This window comes from Taeniopygia guttata, chromosome 12 (assembly GCF_048771995.1).
Source record: "Taeniopygia guttata chromosome 12, bTaeGut7.mat, whole genome shotgun sequence".
NCBI lineage: Eukaryota > Metazoa > Chordata > Aves > Passeriformes > Estrildidae > Taeniopygia > Taeniopygia guttata.
In genome coordinates, this window is record NC_133037.1 from 2,900,501 (window position 1) to 2,928,207 (window position 27,707).

Consider the following 27,707-nt stretch of genomic DNA (forward strand, 5'->3'; position numbering starts at 1 on the left):
GAGGTAGAAATTGCAGTAAATTGCTTCATTGCACCTGGTGCAGAAGTCCAGAGAGGAATTAAAAACTAAAAAAGCCGTCAGTGAGCTTCATTGCACTCCAGTACATCAAAAAAGGATGTGTTGGGCATGGCTTTAATTAAATCAGTTACAGGTTTGTGGGTTGCCAGCATGGCTGGCACAAGGCAAGTGCAGCACAAGCTGCTCCTCCCAGATGTGTTCAGCTGCTGAACTGTTGCACACTTCCTTTAAATCCACTGTATCTCACAAATAAATCAGTGCTGGAGCTTGGTGGGAAGTGGGAACTGCAAAATCAACTGTGCTGTCAGCTCTGCTCCTGCTGGAAAATAAAACTTCCAGCGCCTCATGTACATGAAAAAATGTGAAATATGAATGCACCCTTCTGTTGGGGGATTAAGTCCTGGAAAAAAAAGAGGAACATTAAAGGATAGGTCAACTTTGTATATATTTAAAAGTGCATTATCAAGGAAGCCAGTTCTTAAGGACCATCAAGGGATTCAGTTGTATGTCTGTTATTTTAACAGGTGAAACCTTGCCACCTGAGAGACCCAGACACACAGATCCTGTGAGACAACCAGAATTACTGAATTCAGGAGACTGAAGATGCTGCTGCTGCTGTGGGAGCAGCTGTTCCTGGTGTCATTTGTTGGCTGCCTTGCAGGTAACAATAATCTCTAATTTCTTTTTAGAGCTGTGCCTGAGTTCCCAGAGTCAAGGTTTCAGCTGCACTTGAGGAGGAGAACCCAGAGGCTTTGAAATGCAGGAGTTATGTAGAGTTTAGAAACCAAGCATGGGACAGATGTGTTAAATTATGCAAAATATTAAAAGTGAGTGAATGAAAAGAGCCTTTGCTACGTAGAGATGTGCTTTTTAAGCAAGCAGAAGGTATTTGGATGCAATAAGGATGCTGTTGGTAGCAGTGCACAGTGGCTGTGCTGATTGAAGAGCTGCAATATGTGTTTGTCTTTAACTGGACACTCCAGATTTTGTGGCTGATTGCTGCAGCTTTTCTCAAAACTCTGCTTTAGAATGGGGTTTATTCCTGAGGAGCAGCCCTGGCTTGTTGCTGAACTGCTGAATTGGTGCAGAGATTTGCTTTTCTTGCTGTGCCAGGCAACTCTCAGGATTTGGAGCTGGTGCTGCTGCTGAGTCTCCTCTCTGCTGCCACATCAGCTCTGCAGGGTCATTTTTCTGTCCCTTACGGAGCTCAGTCCCTGCTCAGCAGCACAAGGCTCACCGTGGTGAGCCCTCTGCTCAGCATCTTCTGATGCCAGGGGTGTGAGGGCAGAGGAGCAGCTCCTGCCCTGTCCTTGGGCTTGGCTCTGGTGGATTCTGTGCCCCCTGGCTTTGCCAGGCCTGCCAAGAGCACGGCAGTGCCCAGATGCCCCCTGTGCATCCTCGTCAGGAAGGTCAGCACAGCTCTGGGGAGCAGCCTTGCACTTTGTGTACCCTGAAAATGGAGAGGTTTATCCCCCAGCTCTGCTGTGCATAGATCAGTTTGCTTCCCAAGAACTCCAGGGGGGAAATGCTGTGGCTGCCCTGGGCATCCCCTGGCTGGGATCTCCTCCTGATCCTGTGCTGGGCCAGCCTCTCCTTCCATCCCCTTCCTCCCCTGAGCACTGCTTTGTGTCCTGGCTGTGCTCAGCCCTGCACGCAGCTCCAGGGTAGATGATTTACCTTCCCATGGAGGCTAGGAGGGCTAAGATTTGTTTTTGGCTTCATCCAGAACTTTAAAGAAAGAGAAGTGACATGGTTAAACCAGTGTCCATCCTCCCAGCCCTTCTTTGCACCTATTTCAGGTCACTCCCTGCAGCTGGGTACTTGCCAAGTGTCAGTTTAGTGGCCATGGGGAGTTGATTGGAGAATCAGGAAGAAATCAAGTAAAAAGCTGCTCTTCCTATTTCCAAAAGCCAGCTGGCACGTTTGGGAGCCTGGGGCAGCCATCAGGGATGCACAGCCCAGGTTTAATGTTGGGTTGCTGTCACTGAGGAGGTTGTGTGGAGTCCCAGTCAGCACCTGCAGAGACGAGTTGAGCCAGATGGAATTTGAGGAGCTGAGCATTTCCAGCTGCCTGACCCATCTCCCTCAAAACTCTGCAGAAGGGCTCAATCTTGACATAAAAATCTGTTCTTTGGGCATGTGTTCCATGCTAACATGACCTGTTTGCTTCAATTGTATGAATCTCTCCAGTGGACCTTTGGAGCAGCAGGCTGCTAAAATCCACTTGGGAATCCTGGAGCTGAATTGATTTCAAATCAGATTTTACTAAGAGCATGCTGTAAATGTGGAAACTAGTTATCAAACAGCTTGGAGAATGCTATTTTGACCTCTTATTAAGACAGATAAGCAGGTATTCTGCCTGCCCATAGGGAGACATTTTTCTTTTGCGTTGCCTATAAGCAAAAAGACAGTTCTTGAAAGAGCTGTGTGCAGTTCAGTGTTGTGAAATAACATCCCAGCTGCAGAAAAGGAGATGATGCTGATCTTGGCTTATGAACCCTGACATTGTCTGTCTTTGCAGATCATGTATTTCAAACTAAGCCCCTTATTGCAGTGTCCTGTACTGAATTGCTTTTCCTTTATCTGTTGTGAATCTTCATAGTTCATCAAAGAGAATGTGAGAGGATGTAATGAAAAAAAAAAAACAACCAGTGGCCCTTGGGTTTCTGTTTATTGAAGTATGATTATATCTGTATGACTACTGGGTGGGTTTTTTGTCCATTTACTTTGGGGAGCAAAAAGGTGATTACTGAGTATTAAATACATATATATATGTATATGTGGGATTTCCAAATGTCTGCCTTGTTAGGAGAGGCATTTCAAAACACACACTTTAGCATTATTGTCCTTAAAGACCACCTTCAAAGATAAAAATGAGTAAAATATGCAGAACAACATCAACAGTGAAAGTGCCATACTAAGCAGTGATGAACTCATGGATTAATTCCAGGTGTAACTTCTTGCAGTTTCTGATTCTTGTAGGGCCTTCACCCCTCCTGAGTGTGCTGATTGCACTTGGTCCTTTGGGAAATTGGGGTAGAATTCCTGTTTGGAATGTGTGAGGAGCAATTTGATGAGCAGTGTGATGAATTTGTGAACCCCTATCACATGAGTGTGTAAAAACTTCCCTTTAGTTTGTGAGGCAACTGCGTTTTCTGATGGCTGTTGTAAATTTTTTCCTTTTTTTCAAATTCTGATGAATTTTGGCTTCATTTTCCTGCTCCTGGAGAGGAGGAGAAGGCAGGGGGGGCAGTGCAGCCCTGCAGAGCACAGGCACTGCTTTCCTCACTCCTCACTGTGCTCTGCTGTTCTCCCCTGCTCAAACCAGCTGCTCTCTCCTCCCCAGAAAGGGATGTTCTTAAAGCTCCTCCTGATTTTTAACAGGAAAAACAACTTCTGAAGGGTGGTTGAAGGGGAAGGAAAGCTGTGAATAAAGAGAGAGTTCAAAGAAATGGAACAAGGAGGACTCTGTGTGTAAATGCATAAAATTTTCCTCCTTCAGGAGATGAAGGGGCGCGTTTCAAACACAGTGTCCAGGCTGAGACCTGGAGAGTCCACTTGGATTAACTTTGTCTCCTGAAATTCTGACTCCTTGCCATCACAGTATATCCTAACACTGGCCTTGCTGCACTTCATTTAAATAGAGAAAAAACAAAAATAATTTCATATTTTTTCTTCCAGGCATTGCAAGCCTTGGCAGAAAAACAAACAAACAAACAAAACCACAAAGCCACAAAGAAAAAAACCAGCCAATGCACTACTGTAATATATAGAAATTATTTGGACATTGAAGCCTGGTTTCTGTTCTCTCACTTCATACTCAAATTTGCCAATAAGGAGGTTTTACTTCTAATTCCTTATTCAGCAGTCCATTTGAGTTTAAAACCAGATCATATTCTTTGTATTTCTTTATGTCAATTCAGGTGCTTTTATTGCTTTCATTTTCATTTTCTCATTTTGTTTTCTCAGGCTAATACAGAAATAAACTGCTAAGCCCTCAGGCATAGCAATGTCATGTATCGGATTCCCAGTTCTCGTTTTGAGTATCAAGTTTAGGAGACTTATGAAATTGGAAAGCATGATTCTTTATTTATTTTCCAAAGAGCATGAAAATAAAACTTCTGTGTTCTTACTGCTCTGATGTTGTGATTAAATCATGCCACAAGGAGAGCAGAAATATCCCCTTCAGATTTAGTCTTTGCTGGGGAGTTTCTTTATGGGTAAAAGTCCATTTGTAAGAAAAAAAAATTAAATAACATCATTTACTACTCTTGTTCAAATTCAGTTTTCATTAAGAGTTACAGCCTTCAGACAGAGCCAGCCTGGTTTTTGATGCATAATGCTTTTGCATATTAATAGTAAGCTCCTTTTTGTGCATTTTACATGTCCAGCCATCATGTTCAAGTGGAGCTATGCCAGTAGTGACTGTCAGAATTGTTTAGAGGGGATGGCTTGTGCAGCACTACCAGCATTCAGTGCACTGCCAGAAAGTTTGGGTTCAGTTAGTTACAAAATGAGGAACCAGTCCTGAGAGTTGTGCTTTTTGCTGAAGTGTTTGGGGAGCAAAAAGGTAATTTAGTGAGCATTAAAAAAAAAAAAAAAAATATATATATAAATATATTTATATCTATAAATATATTTTATCCATAAATATATATTTTACATATAAATATATTTTACATATAAATATATTTTCTATATAAATATATTTTTCTATTTCATATAATTTGTATATATAAAATATATATATTTAAAATTTCTAGTTTGTTCAAAATTCCAAAACACACATTTTCCCATTATTATCCTTAAATTACTCTGAAGAGCAACTTCAAAGTTGAAAATGAGTAAAATATGTAGAACAACACGAACAGTGAAAGTCCCAGAATAAGCCATGGTGAAGTCATGAATGAATTAATTAATTCTGAGTGTTTGATATTAGTAATAATTAAGTGTGGCACGGGTGCAAAAGTAAAATTTTAGGATTCTAGATTAGGGGTTCAGAGGGGACAAGATGGAGGAAATTGGGTGTGTCTTGTCCTTTTTCTCCTTCTTCATGCCCTCCATGTTTCACTGTGGTGTTGGCATTTTTCTGTTGGTTCAGGCTGGGGACACACTGTCCAACGTAGGTGACAGATATTGGCACGTTATTGTAAATCCAGCACAGGTAGTTTCTGGTATTTAATGTTTGTAACATCCCACTGAGGGCAGAGCCCCACACGCTGCCCTGCAGGACAGAGCTGCGGCAGGGCAGCAGAACATGTTAGAGATAAACAGAATAAACAACCTTGAAACCAGCACAGACCAATTATGGCTTCTGCTTTGGCAACGGGGTGAAAGACAGAGACTTTCTACAATCTCAGAATCATCAATACCTCAGATTCCAACACTGAAAAAAGCCTTCTGGAAAGCAGCTCCCTCGTGCTGCAGATACTGTCTAGCCTTAAAGCTGAATCCTCACCTCCAGACAATCAGTGCTTCATTTTAACGAGACAAATGCTGCCTTTATTTTCATTAATTAAGCTCATTGCATATTTGATGACATTTAAATGGAGAAATTTTGACTGGTGGAAATTCTGATTTTCACATAAATTACCAAGAAGGAATTTCCAAGCCGTTTATCCCGGAATAAAAATTTGTTACTGCACATACTACTGAGCATGAAGGCTGTACATTTGTACTTACACAGTTCTTCTGCCTGCTGCAGTTTGAAGTGCACTACAATAGAGCAAATAATTCCAATATATTTCTTGTAAAAGGTTATGGAGCTTGGGAACACTGAATAGTAACCCCTCCTGGAATGCTTGCTGCAATCCATAAATAAATATTGATTTAGTGGGAATTGTGATAAATCCCAGTGCCTTAGGACTTCTGTTTGCTGATTTTTTTTGGTAGCTAGATCATTGCCTGGTATTTGGGTTATGGCTGCTTATTTGCTGTGTGACTTCAGCCTTTTTTTCCCAGATACCTTGGGGAAAAGTGACTTTTGAAGATTCCCAACTTGCCTGCCTTGTGACCAGGACAGCACAGGAGCCTCTCCATGGGTGTTTTTTGGGTTTTAGTGTGGAATAACACAGTCAGAGTTTCAGAAGTGAGGTCCTGAAAGTTGTTGGAAGACTCTCAGCTTCCAGCCCTTTACTTGGGAATCTCAGGACACTGTGGAGTTAAAAAAATCTGATTAAAGAGTCTGTGACTGACAGTTGAAAAACAGGGGAGGTACACTGGGTTGAAATCTAAAGCTGAATAATTTGGCAGATGTTCAGCAAAACAGCAGAACTGACAATAATTCAGTTTGTATTTTAAAAAAAAGCTCTTCAGTAAAAACTGTTCTGATTTTTCTTGTTGTTCTTAATGATGATGTTCAAAATGAGCACTTTAGGTTTTTAATTTTTGGTGATTTTAAATATGTGGCTGCCAGTGCCTTGGACAAAAGCTTTATTTGTGCCATAATTAACCTCTCAGTTTTTTGTGTAGTAACAAATGTGTTAATAGTAGCCTTTAGCTCCTCCAATACAGGATGTACATATCAGCAGTGAGATTTCAAGGATCAGTATTTATCAGGGATTAAAACACAATTTACACACTGTTTTTTCAGTAACAAAATAACACAGCATTGTAAAGTATTAAGCTTAACCCCAACCATATTTTTACTAAACGTGTTTGAAAACCTAAGCGAATAAAAGCTCATTTATATTCCTGTCTGATTAGCACAATCAGAACTTATTGATGCTAAAACGAGCCAAATTTCCATAACTATAAACAGAATATTAAAATACAGTTGACTAGCAGAGTTGTGATGCTTTTCCCCTCCTTGGATGGAACATGGAGTTATGACTTTCTTGGTGAATTTTAGGGGTCTTTCAAGAAAATCAAAGGCATTTCATAACCAGGCCTTTGGGCAGGGAAGAGAACATTTTCTAGGGAAATATTTGGAATAGAAAGCAGAAGATGATGTGTAGGTAAATGTGTTTGTGCTTGGCTGTTCTTTATTTCTGCACAGTTGGGGGTCAGATGTTCAGGAACATTTCAAGGTAGAAACCAATCCTTTTTGAAGCAGCCACCACAAGTATTTGTAGTGTTTTACTCAGTAGGTGGGACCAGAAAACCTTAGGGAAGAAGGGGAGGGACAGAGTGACTTAGTGCAGTGATATAAATTAAGGAATTCCACACTGAAGCCAACTGGATGTTTCCCTGTGGTGTAAAATGAGAATGACAGAATGGTTTGGGTTGGAAGAGACCTTAAAGATGATCCAGTTCCACCTCCTTTCACAGGCAGGGACACAGAAATATGGAATAATAGCCCAATGCAAGCAGCTTTGAGGTGACCTGGGTTTGACTGTGATGCCTGTGAGCTTGTGCAGGTGACTCAAGTTTCTATTTAAATTGCCAAGAAAAAGCCCAGGGACACTTTTGGAAGTTTTTGTGCGGACCCAAGTGTCTGGGTGAAAAGAATCCCAAAGCTGAGACTTGCCACATTATCCTAAATACACATCAGGGTTTGTTCCTACCTCTGAAGTGTCATTTTGTTAAAAATTACCATATGAGGAGTGAGCATCACTTTTATTCAGCAGACACAGCAAAGTGTGTCAGGATCCTGTTTGAAGTAATCAGAAAATTTTTCATCTGCAATGCTGCCACTCCACCCTCACAGGCTGTGAGCTGCAAAGTCACACCTTGCACTTGCTTTGCACAATTATTTGGGGCAGCTTGAGGTGCTCTGCATGCGGCAAGAAGCAAAGGACTGCAAAGAGAAGTGTGGCATTCCCTTGCCTTTGGCAGTTGTTGTGCAAAATGAGCACTTGAAAATGGTTTAAACCTGAATTAAAAACAGCTTCATTTGCATAGTCAAGGGTAATTAGTGTGTATTTTAGCCTGGTACAGCTATTTATAACTCTGAAAGCAATAAAGAAAATCCTCAGGTAGTTTGATGTTTGATTCAGTTAAGGATTCTCCTGTATCTCGGGGGTGGCACATAAAGATCTCACTGTTGGTAAACACCTGAGTGGCAAATTTTGATATGGAGATGGTGGGCATAGCTTGGGAGAGTTAAGGTGTAAATAAGAGTTCCTCTCCCAAAGCTCTGCTGCATGTCCAGGAAAAGTTTTTAGATTATTCCAGATTATTTCCAGACTTGATGTTGTCAGAGATCACCCTGATCATCTGGTAGGGACTTTGAGAATTGGGTATTTTAAGGTTTCATCCCATTATTTCTCATTTTTAAGGGTTTTTTTTTGTGTAAGGAGATCACCTGGCCCTGGGTTTATCAGGTCAGGGCAGCTCTGGGGGTGTGGAATGGAAGGAAAGACATTTTCCCTGCGCTCTTCAAAATGAGAAGAGACATTTATCCTGTATCAACAACTTGAAAATAGGACAGATTCATTCCTTGCCACGGTGTTTTGTGCTGGCTGGGAGACGATTCCAGCAAGCACTGATAAGAGACAGTGTTTTCGGAGATAAACTGCTGACAGTAATGGTGCCTTGGCTTTTTGGGGAGAGGGGGTGTGTGACAGTTCTTTCTGCCTTTAGACTTCACAAGAATTGCCTTTGATTGCAGCTGTAGAAAAACCCTAAATCTGAATTTGCTTGCTAGCCTATGTAAAATTTTATTGTAGACCATAGACTGTAGTTAAAAGTGAGACAACTACGTGGCTGAATCTATTTTTTTATAAATAATGTATATATAAAATCTAAAGATTCATCTCCAATTTCGCATCTACATCCATAGCATTGCTGCAGAGGGGACATATTTCAGCTTTTGCAAGAGTTTGCCTAGTGAGTGACAGTAGTGAGCAACATATTGGAAAATATTACTTCTAATTCATTTTTTAAAGTTTTTTGAATCTTAACTTGAAATATTGTCTTCTGTAAAGAGATTCTGACGAGAAAATGAAATTACATAAAAGCATAGAGGAAATGAGGGAGAAAAAGCAGTTGTTTCAGATCATAACCTCATTGGTTGGGGTGACAGTTTCAATTCCATCTGAGTTCTCTCCACTTCTCATCCTTTTTATGTTGGATTAAGTAACAGTTTTTGTCTTCTTATTCCCATAGCAACCTTATCTCTCTTTATTTTTTTTGATGTAAATCTGCTTGTCTCTTACTATCTTTCAAAGCTTGTGCATGAATAGCTTGTGAAGGAGAGGAGTGTGGCAAGGAGAGAGCAGAGACTTTTCTGGCACAGAAAATAAGGGAAAGAATATTTTGGAGCAAAAAACAGAGAGCTTAAAAAATACTTTTATTTTCCTCCCAAAGCTATTTCTCATCATCATTTTCCCATGTGGTTTTTTTCATGAAGGCTAAAGCTTTAGTGCTGTTTTAGGATGTTGTGTGAGCTTAACTCCTCCAAAACTTTTAGGCCAGCCCACGTGCCCAACCAGAAATACAGATTTAAGCCTCTGTAGCATTATGGTTTTTATAACTTGGGAAGAGTGGCACTCTGAGCAAAGGTAAACCTTTATTTTCCACGATTTTTGCTCCTCATGGGGTGTGGAATCTCTTAGGGGAAGGTTGAGTTTTGGGCAGGACCCCCAGCTTTTGTCCAGCCCAGGGAGAATCCTGGTGTTGGAATGCTCAGAGTGCCAGGGATGAGGCTCCAGATCACAGCACAAAATCTGTTCCTCCAAAAGGATGTTCCTCCAAAAGGATGTTCCTCCAAAAGCATGTTCATCCAAAAGGCTGCACATCCTCACTCAGAGGCTGTTGCTGTTGGACACAAAATGAGTTCATAGAAGCTTGCTAAGTTCAAAAGAGAAAGTTCAAAGAGAAAAAGACTCTGTTTTATTTAAACATCTGGTATTTATAGAATTCCAAAGGTGACTGTGGATTGGAGGATGGAATTACCACCTCTTCGACCACACTGGTCCAAAGATCAATCAATCATTTCTCTCTACTTACAGAGAAATATGTGAACTATTCTATTTATACATGAAATTGGGTGGGAACTCTGCCTCTTAAATATGTAAGCATTATCAGAAGGCTAAAGAAATTCTATGGGAACTTTAAAACTTTTAAAAGAGCTATAAAACAAAACTTTAACACTTTTAAAAATCAGGGCACCAAGGGGCAGCTGCTAGTCGGCTTCAGGCATTAAATGAAGTTGAAAAACACAGCTGTTTTTTTGTCTCCCTACATCTTTTTCTCCTATTAAATACTTCCCTTGATTGGATTTGCTTAATATAAGATGTGTCTGAAGTGCAAGGGAGACAATGGACACCAATATGATTTTACATTTTTATACTTCATGCCTAAATTCTGAAATCTTTTTAAGAGGAGCCTTTTGACATGCTGACTTCATTTCTCATTTATTGTATAAATATAAATATTTATAAAATGTTTATAAATAACTAAAAATTTTAGCATTTCTTGTGCAGCTCCCCTCACCTAGTAAAGCTCTAAATCAGAAACACTTTAATTTTTTTGTCTGTGTGCTTGGTTTCTTTGTTTAAGAAAAGCAGACATAGCTTAGGATTATGCATTGCAGGACTGTTCTTAAAACTCTGAAATATAGGTTATTTGGGAAAACAGAGCTTACATTCACTAAAAAAACCAAAGCAATCCTTGCTAAGGAAAGTATTTCAGCTTTTGATTTGTCAGAATTACCCTAGTGGGTCTTGTTAGCCCATTTAACATGCTCCTGATAATGTTAAGATAATACCTAAAAATGTTTACATTACATTAGTACCCCATTAAGGGCCTGATCTGAAGCCCATTGAAGTTAATAGGAACGTTCAGTAGGAACTGAATGCTTTGATCTTTCATCTGTAGTTCTTGCAAGTTTAAAAAAAAAAAAAATCAAATATGAAAATTGTTCCAGTCAACAGAAACAGGGCTGTGCTGTGTCCTACCCCACCCTTCATGGCTCACATTGGACTTGGAGCCTCCTCAAACTGAAATAAAGATTTAGAATATCAATTTGGAACGTGTTTTACAGCACCAAGCTGTGATGTAGAAAAAAGGGTGTTGCTAAAAGGCTTTGGATAAGGAGCTGAAATAAGGGAAGGCTTGGCTGGGTGGCCAAGAGAGTTTGACTTCATCATTTAATAGATGTTGGGTTTGGTTTTGTTTTTTTTTTTTTTTGATATATAGAGTGCCCTGGCATGGTTTTAGACAACATTATCTTTTTGAAGCTGTTCTTCAGATAATGTAGAGGAGATGTCCTTTTCTTTTGAGGTCACTTGGAAGACGTGCAGAGGGGGATTTAGGGAAGTGGTTTAGTGGGACTTGGCAGTGCTGGGGAATGGTTGGACTCGAGGCTCTTGGAGATCTTTCCCAGCCTAAATGATGCTGTCATTCCATAACAAGCACAGTATCTTGTGATGTACAGAATTACTCTGACATTCAGTGAATTTATAAGAAATACACAGCAGAGTTTGACTGAATTAACCCCTGGCTGCAGCCCAATAAATGTGGACAGATTGCAAATAACAATTTCAGTGCCTTCACTGGGTATCACCTTACCTTAAAGATACTTTTTCAGAGCTCCAGTTTGCTGCCAGCCTGCATATTTTGCTTTCTGATGTTCATTGCAAAGCAAAGTAGGCATCTTAAAACTGAAGCAGTGGAAGTTAGAGAGCTGCTCCTATTACACTGCATTCATTGCTTGTGTCTTTATTCTTGTATTGATTATGTATTTATGTCTTGTTTCTCATCCACTCTGGCACTGAGTAGTTACAGAGAGCACGGGCTGGGACTTGTGGAGAGTCTCATTTAATAACTAAGGAAATTCTCTGTACTTATGAGAAGAGATGCAGTACCTGATTTTATTTTCCTGTTATTGCCTCTCTCAGCCCTGTGCAGCGAGACATCTTCTCTCTCTCTTTTTTTTTTTTTTTATGAACTCTATTTTTTCAGCCCATGACTTTTTATTCAGTTGTAGTTAAGGATGTATTTCTGAGGATTACATCACCCTGCAAGGAGCAGTGTGGCTTTGGCTGGGGATCAGGCTGCACGTGGAGCATCTGCCACGGAACAATTCTGCTCAGATACCAGCAAAAAGATTTGAGGTCCCCCTGTCTTTTGGTTGTTTTCTCCTTATTTACATGTCTCAATCTATTAAACTCTCCTCAGCAACACTGGGATTGTATTTGTTTCTCTAAATGGAATAGCAGAACTCAGCTATTTTTCAGGAGTTGGGGTTTTTTTTCCCCACTTCTGCAGCCTCTGTTGTTGAATGGTCTGATGCTGAATTTATTAATCTATGCTGTTGCTTGCTCAGGTGTAATCCCTTGTTCAGCCACATTTATTCATCCACTGAAGGATGTGCACATTGGTCCATCATGGCATATTAAAGGTTTGCCTCCTCCTGCCACAGCTGTCATCTCTTTGACCCCTCAGTAAACTAACAGTCTTCCACATAATTTTGCTTTCATTCAAGTGTAATGCCATTACTGCAGAGGCAGACAGAATGCAATTCTCTAAAGATCTTGTCTCATTCCCTTCTCTTCCAGGGAGGTTAATGTGCTCAGATGATCCCTGCCTTTTCTTTTTGCTCTCTTGCTGCAAGAAGGGCAAAAAAATACTGCTCCTGGATAATCAGTTTGGACTGGCTTTTGGGGGATGGAACAGGCTGGGAAGATGAACTCACCAGCTGGGTAGAAGCTCTCTTTACCACTTGTGTTTCAAATGCCTTCATTTGTTTTCTTAGCACTTTTTATTTCTACAGCTCTTTTCAACAACGTTGTACAGATGTTTTCCTGAAATAGAAGTAACTGAGTCAAAACCTCTTTACCCAAAACAAGCTAAGCCAGGTTTAAATATTAATGCCGTGTGGGAATCGCTTTAGTCTGAAGTTGAAGCAGCATTTTGTCCACAGCCATTTGTCTCTGCCAAGTGGTACCATTGCAGAAAGCCCCAGCCTGCAGGGAATGGCTGCAGTGGCAGTGCTTTGCAGTCTGTGCTCACAGTGATTCCTGATTTGGGGAGTGAGAGCTGGGAGAGGATGGTCAGAAATGAGGCAGCCCCAGCAGGAATCCTGTCCCTGAGTGCAGCTTCCCTGGATGAACTTACTGTCATTGCCACATCTAATGACTTGGAACGGCATTGATTGCCTCTACTGTACACATTGCTGTTTTATCCACTAATTAAGTTAAAAAATCAAACGGGCCAGTGATTTGTTGGGTGTAGGGGCTGGCTCTGCACTACCACAGCCTCAGATCTGCTGGCTGAACTCTTGTGTGTGATTTACCAGAGGCTTCCCTGGGTACCAAATGAGTGTATGAGTGTGTGATATGATGCTTTTGATTTTTAATAATCTGATATTAACCACGGTATTTTGTGTTTCCTTATCTGTTGTTAAAACTCCTTTGCATTCAGCTGATTTTGAACCTCTGATTTCTTACTACATCTCTGTTTCTGATTTTATTTCAGTTTCTTTTCAGAAGGATTTTTATGCAGCTTTGGTTAGCAATATGTAGCCTATTCCTCCTTGATATTTTAAAACTTCAGCTCTTAATAACACATGCTGCTCTAACTTACTCTTTCATCTTTTTGTGTATCTTGTTTTTGCTTCCATTTAAATGTAACTTCAGCATCTCTTTAAACCAATTGCATCTTATCCATCCCTTATTTTTCTCCTATCTTTCCTGATGAGGATTCGGTGGAATTACTGTCTTATTTTTTCATAATAAATCCTTCTTTTGTGGAGGAGGGGGAAAAAAAATCAACTCGTCTTGTGATTGTAGGTCTGAGCTTTGTATCTAAACTTGTGGGACCTGCACATCCTTGCAGATTGTGCTGTTTGCTGACTCTGTGGCAGGGTAGAATTGGTTTGCCGTGTGCCAGGGTCTGGAGAGGCTGGCAGACACTGCTCTGCTCCCAGCTGAGAGCCTGGCACGTGGGCACAGCGAGGTCCTCCAGTGCCACACGCCCTGGCTGCCACTGATCTGTCGCTGCACAAGGTGACCCAGCCGGCCAAGGCACTGACTTCTCACCACAAAAGCTTTATGGAGTGAATTTAATTTATTCCAAGTCATGCCTGCAAGGGTCTCCTGCTCTTGCTCCAGACACTGCAGATCCCAGCTCAGTCTGAGCCAGGCCAGATGCAGTTTTCTCATCTATTTACCCTTTTGTTTAATTGTGTAATGATTATCGTTCCTGCCTTCATAAAGCAGAACATGGGGTTTGTTATCTGCGTGGGGATTACACTGATTGGGTTTTCAACGTGCCTCTGTTACATCTGGGTCACAGCAATGATTAATATTGAAAGAGAGCTTTTGTAACCAGGCTGAAGCTCTAGCACGTGTCCTGAAAAGGCTGCTGTGATTTTTAGAGAGGCTGTGAGGGGCAGAAGTGGATGTGTGGCAGGGCAAGTGGGATTTGTGCTTGATTACAAGCAGGTGGAATTTGTCACCCTGGTTGGGCTGATCAGCCTGGGCTTGTCAGTGGCAGGAGCAGTGCTCTGGTGGGATGGAAGGTAGTGCTGACAGTCCTTAGACTGGAAAAAATAAGAGATTATTTGTGTCTCCCTCTGATGAGAGGTCAGGAGGAGCTGTGAGAGGTCTGTGTTGGCCTCACAGGTATCACAGCAGGGTTTTACTGCGTGACCCTGGTGTTAGCCCTTCCCCACTTTGCAGCAACTGACCTGGGCTTGTCATTCTGACTTGAGTTTGCCTGGCTGCAACCTTTGGGTCTGCCCTGCCTCAGAAATGCCACCAGGATCAAGTGCTTTGACCTTGTGATGGGAAGCTCCTGCAAGGAGCCACTCTGGGCATCTCCTGGAGCTGCTCCCGAATCCCTTCGCCGCGCACCACGGAGCCTTTGCTGCCTGCTGGGAGCTGCTGATGGCAAATACAAGCGTGAGAAAGTTGTTTACACAGCTACACATCAGCAGAACAACAACCACAGGTCCTGCTCTGCCTGTTGGAGCAACTCCAAGTGGCCACTGCTCCTCTGGTTTCCCCAAACATCCCACCAGGAGCGCGGAGCCAGGGCTCAGAGCCTGCTGCAGCTCACTCTGGCTGCAGAACAACCTCACACCTTCCACCTAGCACTCAGGCTCTTGAAAACTAATTAAACACACTCAGCAGCACTTGAGAGGTTTCCAGGTAAGACAGGAGAGTGGCTGCTTTAATAGCAGGAAGCCCTGGTGTGAACCATCAGCCATCACCACCATCAGTGGTGCTGAGATCTCACTGATGGGGCTGTTGGTTTGTTCCTCTGGCAATATTTGTGCTCTTAGGCAAACTTAATTCTGGATTTTTTACCTCCAAATAATTGAGTTTGCAGCCTCAGTGTGTTCTTTTAATTGTATTAGGGACTAGAAAGAAATAAGTTTGCACAATTAGGTGATGCAGTAGTTTTCTGCTTTTCATTAAATAATTAATTACCAGCTCGTGCTTTTGCACAGATTGGAGATGTGGCTTCGTTGGGAAGGTTCATCATTTGGCTTTCATCTTCAGCACTGGAAAAATGATTTTTGCCTCATGGACTCTCCTGTGGTCTGTCTCCTGGAGATAAAGTTCTAATTTTCATTTTTTGCATTTTTATGTGAACCTGGCATATTTTTATTGTTTTAAACTCCTCTGCTGTCCACGTCACAGTAACGCAGGGTTTCTTTCCGTTTTTCTGCCTTATCTACCACAGAAAATACCTGTTTTGCTTGTCAGCTGCAAATGACATCAGGGTAAGAAATGCCTTTCCCTGCAGTCCTGCTCCCTGAAATCTGTGAGGAAATAACTCCAGACTGCTTTAGCCACTTTTTGCAGCTGTGAAGGAGGGGAACAAAATCTCTTCTGGTTTGCTTTGATGTGCTCCCGAACATCCATTAAGCTACAACTTCAGCGTTGCTGTATGGTGCTGAAATAGAAATAGATCATTTTTCTTATCTCTGCTGTCCTTCTGAGCCTGTTAATGTAGTCTAATCCCAGCAAGTAACCCCAGAGATTTACAGGCAGAAATGTTTGCAGCAATTCTGCAGAACCTGTTTTGTGCTGTGGTGACATCTTGGTGCTCGCTCAGATCCTGCTGAGGTGGAAGAGGAGTCCAGGGAGGAGCACATTCCATCCCTGATGCAGAAATGGTAGGTTTGAGCTCCAGAGGAGCAATTAATGTCAGTCCCAAACGCTGTGCTCAGGATACTGAGGCTGAGGTACTTCATTTGTCAGACGTGGAAATTCGCCCACCTCTTCCTTCAAATTGTGATGTGAATAGTTAATGCAGTGAAATAACTCTTCTTCCTCTGCATCAGCCAGGAAAATGTACTCTGAAAACATATTACTTTTATTTCTGCCTCTTTTTCATCTTCAGTAATAGAATTAAAAGTTTAAATTTCTCCTAAATTCCTCTGTAAATATTATTTTTGTTATGGTATGAATCAATCCTTGCACCTTATCCTCTCTGCAGCTCACTTCAAGTGGGTTATTGAATTCAGTTATGTAGAAATAGTCACCTTCTCCAGGTTCCCTTGTATTCCTTTTATTAAAGAGTTGAGGCAAAACATACCTGAGGTTGAGAACCAGTAAAGAGGAGAATTATTAAAATAAATACAAAAACTAAAAGTCCATTTGTGTTTAACATGTCCAATTAAAAATACTGAACAGCAGCTGGACCTGGAAATAATCCCCAGCTGCTTTTGGATCAGAAAATGGCACGGGTGATTCTGGCAAGGTCAGTAAGGCTGGATGTCTTATTTTTGGCTTATTATTTCACTGTTGTGAAATAATTATTGTTCCAGCGTTATATATTAATAATAATAACATATAAATATATAATAATGTAGTATATATTATATAGTATATTAATTTAGATATAATATAAATTACATAATATTATTCCACTGTTACATATTAATAGCAATAATATATAAATATATATTAATGGAATATGTATTATATAAAAATAATATTTAATATAAATGAAATAATATTATTCTACTGTTATATATTATAGCAATAATATAAAAATATATGTTATTGTAATACATATTCTATAATATATTAATTTAGATATAATACAAAATAAATAATATTATTGCACTGTTGATGGATGGGAAGATGACAGTTTCATTGTACATACAACAAAATATTTCACGTTCTTTTGCTCAGCCTAGGTAAGGCCACACATTTGGATGAGACCACAACTAAATGCAAGGCCTGTGAACATCGGATTTTTCTTCTGCCTCACAAGTTTGGGGGTGTGGAGAGCAGCCAGGCTGGGACATCTGTGGGCAGGACACTTGTCTTGGTTTGAAAAGACAGGAGTCTGTGAAGGAAGGCAAAAGCCTCCTGTGAAATGGAAAAGGTAAAGCCCCTCCCTCTGAATTACTACAATTTCAAAATTAAAAGGCTCTCAGGCAGAGATATGGGAATGGGAATAGCAGTTCTTTACTAGGGAAAAAGCTAAATTAAAAAAATGTGATTAGTACAAACAAAACTGGTGATGGAGTCAGAAACCTGACACCCTGAGGAGTCAGGGTGTTGGGAATGTCCAGTTAAATGGTGGCTGCTCCTCTGGGAATCCAGCAAAGGGCTGCCCTGGTGTCCAAAAATGCTGATTTTATGCAGGTAGGGCTGCTTGGCTCCTCCCTCTGGGTGGAGCATCTCACCATGGGATGATGGAACTCTCCCAGTCATGCACTGAGTCATTCAATGGCCCATTAACAGAAGATATCTCCCAGGAGGGAGACATTGTTCTTGGGAGAGATAAGGAAACTGCCCAACCTCCAACAGATGGCAAACAGAATCCATGCTTATCTTACAAGGCAGGACACCCCTGTCCCAGGAACATTTTCTGTTGGTATTTTGCCATGCTTGGGGCAGAATCTGTGCATTTCTCTGTGTGCAAGGTGCCATCTCTGGAAACATAAAGGACTGAAGTCAGTGGCAGGGGAAAAAAAAAAATAAACCCCACTGTTGTCAGCATGTTCCCAGTGCTTTAAAACTGAGCTGTTGTAGGATGGTTTTCATTGATTTATTTATTAAGGAAAGGCTTTTTGGGAACATTGCTGCATATTTCATAAATAAACAAACCTTCAGATAATTAGAGCTAGATCTGGCACGGCTTTAGCCATCTGTTTGACTATTAAAATGTGAATAGCCTGGTGTTCTTCAGCACTAAACCTGCTTTGTGCTTACGAGGCCGGTGCTCAGTAGGCTGCCAGGATGTTCTTAGGGCTTGTTTTGGGGAAATGTTAGAGGGAAAAAAAAATCTGTGTTGTATCTGAGAAGTCGACTGTAGGATAATCCTTGAGCAAACATCCTTGCCTCCTGAGATATTTCCCAAATTGCTTGAATTGCTTTGTTCAGTGCTGTGTTTGCCTGGAGTTGAGTGGTAATTCCCAGATAATACGAATTTATGAAAGGCATATTTTTGGAAATAGATATTGGAGAACATTTTTCTTTCAAAACATGCATTTCCCTAGTAACGCTGTTAGGGCTTGGTTTGGGTTTTTTCCCAGTTCTTTCAGTGCATTTTTGCCAGTGCAAAACATGTTTTAAAAAAAAATACTCCTTGCTTATCAGATGTTGACTCAACTTTTATGCTATTAATATTATTTTACTGCCTTTGTTTTAATCTTTTCTGTCTCTGGTCCTTTCTTTCAGTTCCACAGATCCCACAGATCTCCTCATCCTTTTCTGTCCATCTTTCCCCTCATTATTGCAAACTCTTCTGCCTCTTCCCATGCTGGCATCTCCTGTTCACCACACTCTGGCACATCTGTGCCAATTTATTTTTTAGCTTTCCTTGCTTATGTTTATATAACACAGAGTTTTGAATTATTCTCCTTTAATGGGTGTAGGAGCATTTAATTGTCTCCTCAAGTCGATTCGAGGGAAAGGGAAGAGTTTCAAAGATCTGTTGGGTTTTTTTGCTGCTGGTTGTTCTTTGTACCTGGCTCCAGCAGCCTGTTCACCCCAGCAGGACTCACCTGTGAGATATTCAGCATTTCGTGGGATGGAAACAACATGCAGGGTCTGTTCTGCACTGAGGTTCTGCAGCACTTTATTGGCTGTATTTCCATGGATTTCTGTGGTGTTCTGTGGACTCAGATGGGCTCTGCTGGTGGGACTGACGTGAGCCGAGATGGGGACAATATTTCAAACTCACAAGTTGTCTGGGCAGCATTTTGGGTGTAAAATGAGCCTTGAAGGGTGGGAGGTTGTTTTGCTTAGCTCTGTCGTGGAGCTTTCGGGGCATAAAATGCAAGTTCAGCCATGTGGCACGGAAGAAAGGATTTGGTAGAGGCTGGTGTGGAATTCTGTGATTTCCCTGTAGCACCTGCCTGACCAAGTGAAACCCTGGAGATGCTTCCCCAGCAGCCTCTAAATCTCTCCTCAAGTGACAAAATCACCCCCACCCTTCCTGCTTTGAGTGATGTTCACTCCTGCACTGTGAATATTTTTGTTCTCTCTCTCTCTGCCCAGCAGAAATGATTACAGAGATAATTTTTGGTCTCATCTCTCACTCCTAGCCCAGTGGGATTCTGCCAGGCTCCATCCAGGCCCTGGGAAAGCAGCAGAAAGTTTTTCACTGGCTCACCTTCAGCCCTGGTGTGGTGTTTTTCTGTTGGGCTTAACAGGCTGTGTATCCCAAATATCCTGGTGGAAATTAATTATGCAAAGTGCACATTACGTTCTGGGTGTCTTGTCTAAAGAATTACAAAGTTCATGATTGCAGCAGTGCCTGGGTATAGCCAATTTTGGGGTAAAGGGTGCTGGAGAAGAAGGTTTGTTCATGCACACAGCTGAGTTAGGGGGTGGTGTGAAGGTTGTTGGGTTTTGTTGTTGCTTGTGTTTGTTTTTTCTTTTTAAAGAAACAAATTTTTGTTACTCTGTTTTCTTCAGCAGTTCTCATTACCAACATAGCTATTACAACGTGCTGAGGCTGTTATTTGCCCTCAAGAGTTGAGAGAGTGGAATTTCTGTTCTTTTTAATAATGTGACTTTTACCAGGGCGAGTGGGCTGTGAATTAGTGCTTCATTATGGGCTGACATCAAACAGAGTCCCCACTTCAGAATTACCCACTCAAGAAAACAGCTTAGATTTGGTTGTCTGACTCATTTAGGCACTTGAACATCCTACCAGTACAGAATTATACCTAAAGTATGTTTAACAAGTTCTGCTCCTTTGAGTAACAGTGGGTCTGGTGCAGCAATACAATAAATATTTTCATGGCTATTAAGGGACAATTATGTTAGTAGAGCTTGAATCCTTGTTCTGCAGTTTTCAAAATGTGGTAGAATTGCTAACAAACATGTGTTGACAATAAAGAGCAGCTGATATAAGTGTGATGAGATGCTTGGCTGTTGCTGGACTTGGAGTCAGAAACCTGAATTTAAAAAAAAAAAAAAACAGTTGGAAAACTGAATCCTGTTCCTCTCACAGTGAATGTGTTTTTTGTATTACTTAAAAAAATAAATAGGATTTGGTGTAAGTTCCAGCACTGCCTGCAAATCTCACAAAGTTCCCGTGTACAGAACTGGTGTCTGGGGGTGAAATATCACACAGGTTTATGACAAAACACCACATAGCTCAGCGCTGCCACACGCCAGCAGCTGTGTGTGTGGAGCAGCTTTGTCATCAGAAATGCTCCGAGTTTTTCATTCATAGGATGCTCTGTGTCTTTCCAAAGCATGGCTGTGCTGTTTGATGTGATCTCTCCCTTCTCTGTTACACGAGATCACAAATCAGACCCATCTGGGAGATGCTCGCAGTGAACGTGGTCAGGGGGCTCTGAGATGAGTTCTGATTTAGTATTTTATTTAAATGTCCCTGTTCTCAGTCTCGTTTACCTTTCAGAGACGTTCCAGGTTGTGTTTTCCCCTCCTGAATCCACACATCCATGTGTCTCATTGTTCTGAGTAGCACAGGAGTGTTCCAGTGCAGCTGTTCAGGTTTGACACTCACATCGCTTTCACTCCACATTCTGGAATCTTTTCAGCCACTTGGAGTCTCACTGCTTGAGACTGAAAACTTGGCTTACTAAACAAAAGGAGGGAACCCAGTGGAATATGCAGATTTTACATCCTTTTTGTATGGGTAGGAACTCGTTTTGTTGTTCTCATTTTGGACAGAATCGAAGACTTTTCAACAAAGCTGAATTGTGTTTTTTTTCTCCATTTTATTGCAATGGTGTGTATATTTCAGTTGATACAACTTTATGGACTTGGTTCTAAAGCAGTGAGGCAAATACATGTATTAGCAGGGGAAAGGAGAAGAAAATGCTGTTTCAGGAGTCAGAAAGCCTCAGCTGCTAATTTTAAACTTCCTTCTATATGGCAAACTATAAACAGGCAATAAAAACATTTAATTTGCAAATTACAGTTCCAGCTTGGTTTTTATGTTAGATTTTTTTTTCCCTTGTAGTCAGGATTTTTGTAACATTTTTACCAAAATATTTTCAGTGGCAGGATTAGAGCCTTTTCCTGGTAGGGTTAAGTAATTAAATTGTTAATTTTATCCATGAATAGTTGCTTTTCAGATGAAAGGAGATAAGAAGTGAGGTGTAATAAATGCAAGGAAGAAGTGAAAAGATTAAGGTAAGAGAAACTAATGAGAGCACTTCAGTTTGGTGACCAGTTTGAGAGAGTTTTAAAAGATCTGCTGATGAATAAACCAGCCTTTAGTCCAGCAGATAAAATGCAGAAACACTTCATGTGTTTCTGGCCTTTTCTTTCATGATCAGTGGGATATTGTCATCCCGTGGGTGCTGGAAAGCATCTCCTGCTCTGACCCACCACTCCTCAAAAGCATCTTCTGTCCTGGCCTCTGCTCTTTGTTTTCAGTTATATTTTATCTACTGAGACATTTCAGCAGGATGAGATTTCAGAGGGATAAGTTCAATCTGTAAAAGTAAACAAGCTTTGCCATTGTTAGCCCACCTTTTAAGGTATTTTATTTACCCTGAGGACTTCATGTCCCTTCCCAATGAGTTCATGTAATAATAAGTTTTATTAGAAGACACAGCTCTCCTCCCTGGTGTTATTGTGCTTAGGATAGTGGCTTTATTAAAAATCAAACAAAAACCTAACAAAGAAGCTCAAGGATAAACAATCACTCTTGATACACTTCCAAACATGCCTGGATTTGACCTTCAGTCCTCTGAATGTGCTGCAGGAACCTGAACATCAGCCCAGCATCATGTTCAGGAGCAGCCAGTGCTCTCCAAGGTCAGAGACCAGGATTTCAGAGTGTCAGGATTTCAGAGTGTCAGTGTCCTGTCGATGTTTCCTGATGTCCTGCTCGCTGCTGTTCCCCTGGCAGATGTGGAGAGCTCCAGGACGAGGATGAGGAGCGCGGTGTCGGTGCGCGAAGGCCAGGGCGTCGTGCTGCTCTGTGGGACCCCGCCCCGGGCTGGAGGTAAGGGGGACCCTCGGGGTGTTGGGGCTGGGCAGCATCCCTGGAGAGGCCAAAATCACAATTTTAACAAAATCTGAGCTCTGAAGTAAAAGCGGGGAGAAAGAAACCAAAAACAAAGGAGGGGGAAAGTATTTAAGAGGATTTACTTCTATGTTGAAAAGCCTTTCTCGTTCCTAGTAATTTCTGGGCACTTAATATGTCTGATTTTTATGGGATTTCCTATAATTAATGGAGTATCTTCTGGAGTTACATTCTGCCCAATTTCACAATTGCTGAGCCTCAATGAATCCAGTTTTCCCTGTGAGCAGAGAGTAAATGGTTGTCTTGAGCAGTGCTGCTGTCTGCCTGTGTTCTTGCAATCAAGACATTCTGTGGTGGGATGGAATGACGCTGTGTAATTTATACCACTGCCACACTGAGGGGGTGAGAAAAGTGGATATATGGATTCTTGGTGGACCAAAAGTTGCAAGTGCATTTCTTCCCTCATTCTGCATCTTCAGTCTTTGACTAATTGCTCTTGAGCCTCAAGTAATATCTGAAAGGAACTGGTTTTATTGTTTTTAATTGATATGGAGTGTCATTATTGAAGGGCTGTGATGTTCAACATTAGATCAGATTGCAAAGACAAGGTAATAAAAGCGAGACATTATATTCAATAATATAGGTGTTGTGGCCTCATAAATTTGGTAGAGTCCAAGCAGACACAGCCATAAAGTGGCAATTTTACAACTGTCTGAGCTTGCAGAATTTTTTCTCCTCCAAACTGATACGTACTCTTAAATCATCTTTATAGCCTTGCAACAGCTTTGTCTTTCAGCAGCTGAGGAAATGGGTCATTCTCCCAGCTATCTGTAAGAATTAGAATGATAACATTTTCCTTCTCTGCCCCAGCTGTTCCTCCAGCTGTGTCCTGTGTGTGGGTTTACACCCAGAGGTGATGGCCAAGCTGAGGCAACGCTGCCTGACTCTGGCAAGGTTTAAGTTTGAGGTGTGGAACAGGAGGTGAGGCCAGACGTGCTCGTGGGGCTGAGAACAGTGGTTGGAAGAGGTGAGAATTCCTCCTGCAGTCAGCAGATGGGAGATGATTGACACCCCCACAGTAATTGTGGTATTCATGCAAAAACAGAGCTGAGCTCTCCCAGAATTACCAAATGGGATTGAGAACTGGTACCAGAATTACTTCAAATCGTTTAATCTGTCTGAGAATTGGGGGATTAACTGTTAAAAGCTTTCTGGAGACGTGGGGCAAGGTGGAAAAACACCTCTCTCCTTTCTTCACTGAAATAAAGCTGCAGCAAGGTGACATCAAACACGCAGGGTGGGATGCAGGATGAAGTCTGGGATAAAACATCCAGCCAGGAAGCAGAAGTGGTTTGTCAGGCAGAGCAGGGATGGTTTAGGACAAGCTGACCTGGCCTGGGGGATGTTCAGCCCTTTCCAGATCAGTGATCTGACTTTTTTTTTTTACTTGGAGTCTGTATTTATTGCGCTGAGCTATCAAATAATTCCAGACAGTAGTAATTCTAAAAACTTTCTCCACCAGCTTGTTTCCTCTCCCCCTGTAGCCCCCAAAATACTCTGCTTTTGTTTTCTGGTGTGTTGTGCTGTTTCTAAGAGCTTGCTAACTTAATTGCACTTATTTCTTGCATTCTCTGTAAAGAGTTTGCAAGAAGAGACTTGATTAAATAGTTATTATTCCTCTCTGTACAGCATCCCAGTTACAATAGAAACCAATGCTCATCCCCAAAGAAATGCCAGCTCATAGTATGGAAAAAGAAAATTGCTTCCCTTCTGCAATTTATCGTATTTTTTTCTTTGCTTATCTTGGGCACAGATATTTACATGAGTCGTATGAATGTCCCTTTTCAAAGGGGAGCAGATTATTCCTGCAGTTAGCAGTGATTTTGTCCTTTAGAGTGTGCAGTTCCAGCTCCTCTGGGCTGTGGACAGCCAGCATTAAACCAACACTGAAACTCCATTTACAAATCTCAAAGCACTCCAATACTTCCTTTAGAGTTACCACATTTCCCCTTTCTGGAAATTAAATAAAACTCCCTTTTTTAGCAGTTTGGGATTTACTGAGTGGAAGATTTGGTAAATTATTGGATTTGAGTGTGAAGACTTTCCCCCCCCCAAATGTTTTTCTGATCCAGGCTGGTTTTCTGTTAAATACCCGAAGTTGTATCATAATTGAGCAGTGATGTTTGGATAATTAAGATGGTCATCTGTCATCGTTCTGCATGGCCATGCTTCTGGATCTTTGAATTCTGTTGCAGGGAACCTGTTAAAATACCCCTTTTTTGCCACCAAAAATCAGTAAATCACCTCACCCACATGCTCAAAAGGTAAAATAAAATAAAAATTTATGTAGCTCTCCTGCTAGTTTTCCAGTTGTTGCAACCTTTAAATTGCACTGAAATCTACAGCTATTTTGACTTTTTACTGTGTTACTGTGATGTCTTTAATGGGTTTAAAGGGCTGTCGAGCCAACAAACATCTCAATATCCCAGATTTAATGTTGGACACAGTTAATGTGCAGCTGGTTAAAAAACATTCATGTGATGCTAATTTTTGCCCATTCTGCCAAGAATGGGAAAAGCTAGACATATGGAGATCTAAAAATGATTTTTCTCTGCTACCGATTTTGTTCCAAAATTGGTATCTAACGAGTGACAAAGCCCTCAGTAAAGCAAATCTGAGTTCCTGTAGGGTTTTACCTCCTGTTACTACTGTACTGTATTGTGATTATTGTGTAGCTTGTCTTCAACTGTTATTTCTGTTCCTGAATATTGTGATTTATATTTGTTTAGTAGTCAGTTTTCCTCAGATGACATTGATTTTGGATTTATGAGGTATTTCTGCTCTTTGAGAGAGGAGCAGGCAATGAGGCATGGTCCTTTTGTGTTGTCTGGGGTGGTTTAAAACTGCTTTATACGCAGAGAAAAAGATGATTTTTAATGGTAGAAGTGAAGATTTTCTTGATGGTTATTTGAACATTTCAACAAATTTTAGTTTGCCTGAAAAAACACAGCATTAGTTTTATATTGGTGTACTTGCTGCTGTCATTATTCCCACGGGGAATGTGACCATAACCCAAGAGAACTTAAATAAATAACAAGAATTGTGTGGAGCTGATGAGCTGTTGCTTGGAAATTGCAAGGAAAATCTGCTTTATTCCTAATTAGACTTGTGTGCTCTGTGTTCCTGTTTCATGCAGTACGGCAGGGATGTTTCTACATGGATAAAGCAGCAAGGATTTGTCCTCCCTCTTCATACAACTCCCTGATAAATGTGGGTTTAATCCATTAATGAGGCAGGATTTGAAGGGCAGGGATCAATTCAGCTCACAGCATATTGTGTCAGAGTTTTGACATGCTGATAGGAAATAATATTAGATCATGGAAAAATAGATCCCAATTTATTGCTCAGTGTTTGCTGTGACAAATCCTTCACCGAATAATGTCATGAGTGTTTAGACTTGCAAATTTTTGCTCGTGTCTCTTGTATTGCCATTTGGAGACCTGCAAGTTCCAGCAGGGCTCTGCTTCGTGAATAACATGGCATGGGAAGAGTCTCAGATGCCAGAAATACTTGGATGGTGTGATTGCTTCTCTTCTGCAGCTCTTGAATAGCAACATGCCATTTTTTTCAGGGAACTGTAAGAATTAATTTTACGTATTTGGGTTTGGAAGCATTTTATACCTTTAAAGCAAAGCAAAGTTAAGCAGGTGCAACTCCAGAACTGGATTTCTGTCCTACTGCACATCAATGGTTTGGGTTGGAAGAGACCTTAAGGATCTTGTTGGAATTTGTGGTATTGATGATTCTGAGATTGTAGAAAGTCTCTGTTTTTTTTGCTTTGTTGCTAAAGAAGAAGTCATAATTCGTCTGTGCTGTTTCAAGGTTGTTTATTCTGTTTATCTCCAACATGTTCTGCTGCCCTGCCGCAGCTCTGTCCTGCAGGGCAGCGTGTGGGGCTCTGCCCTCAGTGGGATGGTACAAACATTAAATACCACAAACTACCTGTGCTGGATTTACAATAACGTGCCAATATCTGTCACCTACGTTGGACAGTGTGTCCCCAGCCTGAACCAACAGAAAAATGCCAACACCACAGTGAAACATGGAGGGCATGAAGAAGGAGGAAAAGGACAAGGCACACCCAATTTCCTCCATCTTGTCCCCTTTGGACCCCTAATCTAGAATCCTAAAATTTTACTTCTGCACCCGTGCCACACTTAATTATTACTTATATCAAACACTGAGAGCTTGTAATTCATCCTGTAAGATGGAAAACTCTTTTCCATGGACAGAGATCACAGACAGTGTCTCTGGGGGCTCTGTCCAGGGGGGTTCCTGACCCCTGCCAGGGTCCCAGACCTGCCAGGGCAGCCAGAGAAAAGCCCTAAATTCCCACAGATCTGATTCCACCCCATGGGCAGGGACACTTTCCACTGTCCCAGGTTGCTCCAATGTCCAGCCTGGCCTTGGGCACTGCCAGGGATCCAGGGGCAGCCACAGCTGCTCTGGGCACCTGTGCCAGGGCTGCCCACCCTGCCAGGAGGAATTCCTGATATCCCATCTAAACCTGCTTTTCCCCATCCTGGATTTGCCCCATTGCTTCCTGCTGTCATTGCAGGCTGTGGGTGACACATGTCTGGGCATCAGCAATCAATCACACTTGCAGAGCTTTTTGAACAAAAATGTATTTTGAGGAGAGTGGCACCTTGAATATTGTAAGAGCATTGGCCTTGAAAATGGTTCCATGGTGTTTCTGTGCTGTTTCAATCTGCCAAGGAGAAATGGCATTTTTATTTAAAAACATATTTTTCAATAGTCCTGCTGGTGTCATCATCATCATCTGCACAAATTTCAGCTGACAGTTTGAAATCAAATGGTACCTGAGAGACACTTATGTTTGTCCGTATGAGGGGAAATAATAGATGTTCACAGCTGGATCTTCCAGTGATTTCTATCTGCCCGAGCATTATTTTCACCACCAGTACCAAACCAGTGCTGCAGAGACACTCTGCTGTGCACTTTGTCAAATTCAGTCTTCCTGAAGCACTTTTTTCTTTTGATAAACCTGTGTGCCAGGCTGAAATTAATATATCTTATTTATATATCTGTGCACCATCTTCAGTTGCTTTATAGTGCATGTTTTTAAGCTGACACAAGAGGTGGATAAACGACCTTAGAAGCTTTTAGCAGTTTCTAACCCCAAAATCTTACAGAGCTCTTTAACTCCACGTTCCATTGTGGGATATCTCTTGGAAGAATGGGGAGATGGAAAGAAAAAGGGAGAAGCAGATTAGGAAGAATCAAACTGCAAGAAACAAATTTAGGTTGAACCTTTTCACGTAGATGGTCCCAGGTATCTCAGCTCTGCCTTGGGGAAA

At 41.4% G+C, this 27,707-nt stretch overlaps 1 protein-coding gene across 2 annotated transcripts in view; it reads left to right on the top strand.

Annotated features, from left to right (window-relative positions):
- Nucleotides 1-27,707, top strand: part of CNTN3 (contactin 3) — a 94,545-nt gene that overhangs the window by 21,710 nt on the left and 45,128 nt on the right. For both annotated transcript variants that reach the window (XM_002186688.7, XM_030282810.4), the window contains exons 2-3: nt 543-679; nt 22,213-22,308. In XM_002186688.7, the coding sequence (XP_002186724.6) occupies nt 622-679; nt 22,213-22,308 (154 nt within the window). In that variant the 5' untranslated portion in view covers nt 543-621. The remainder of the gene's footprint in view (nt 1-542; nt 680-22,212; nt 22,309-27,707) is intronic.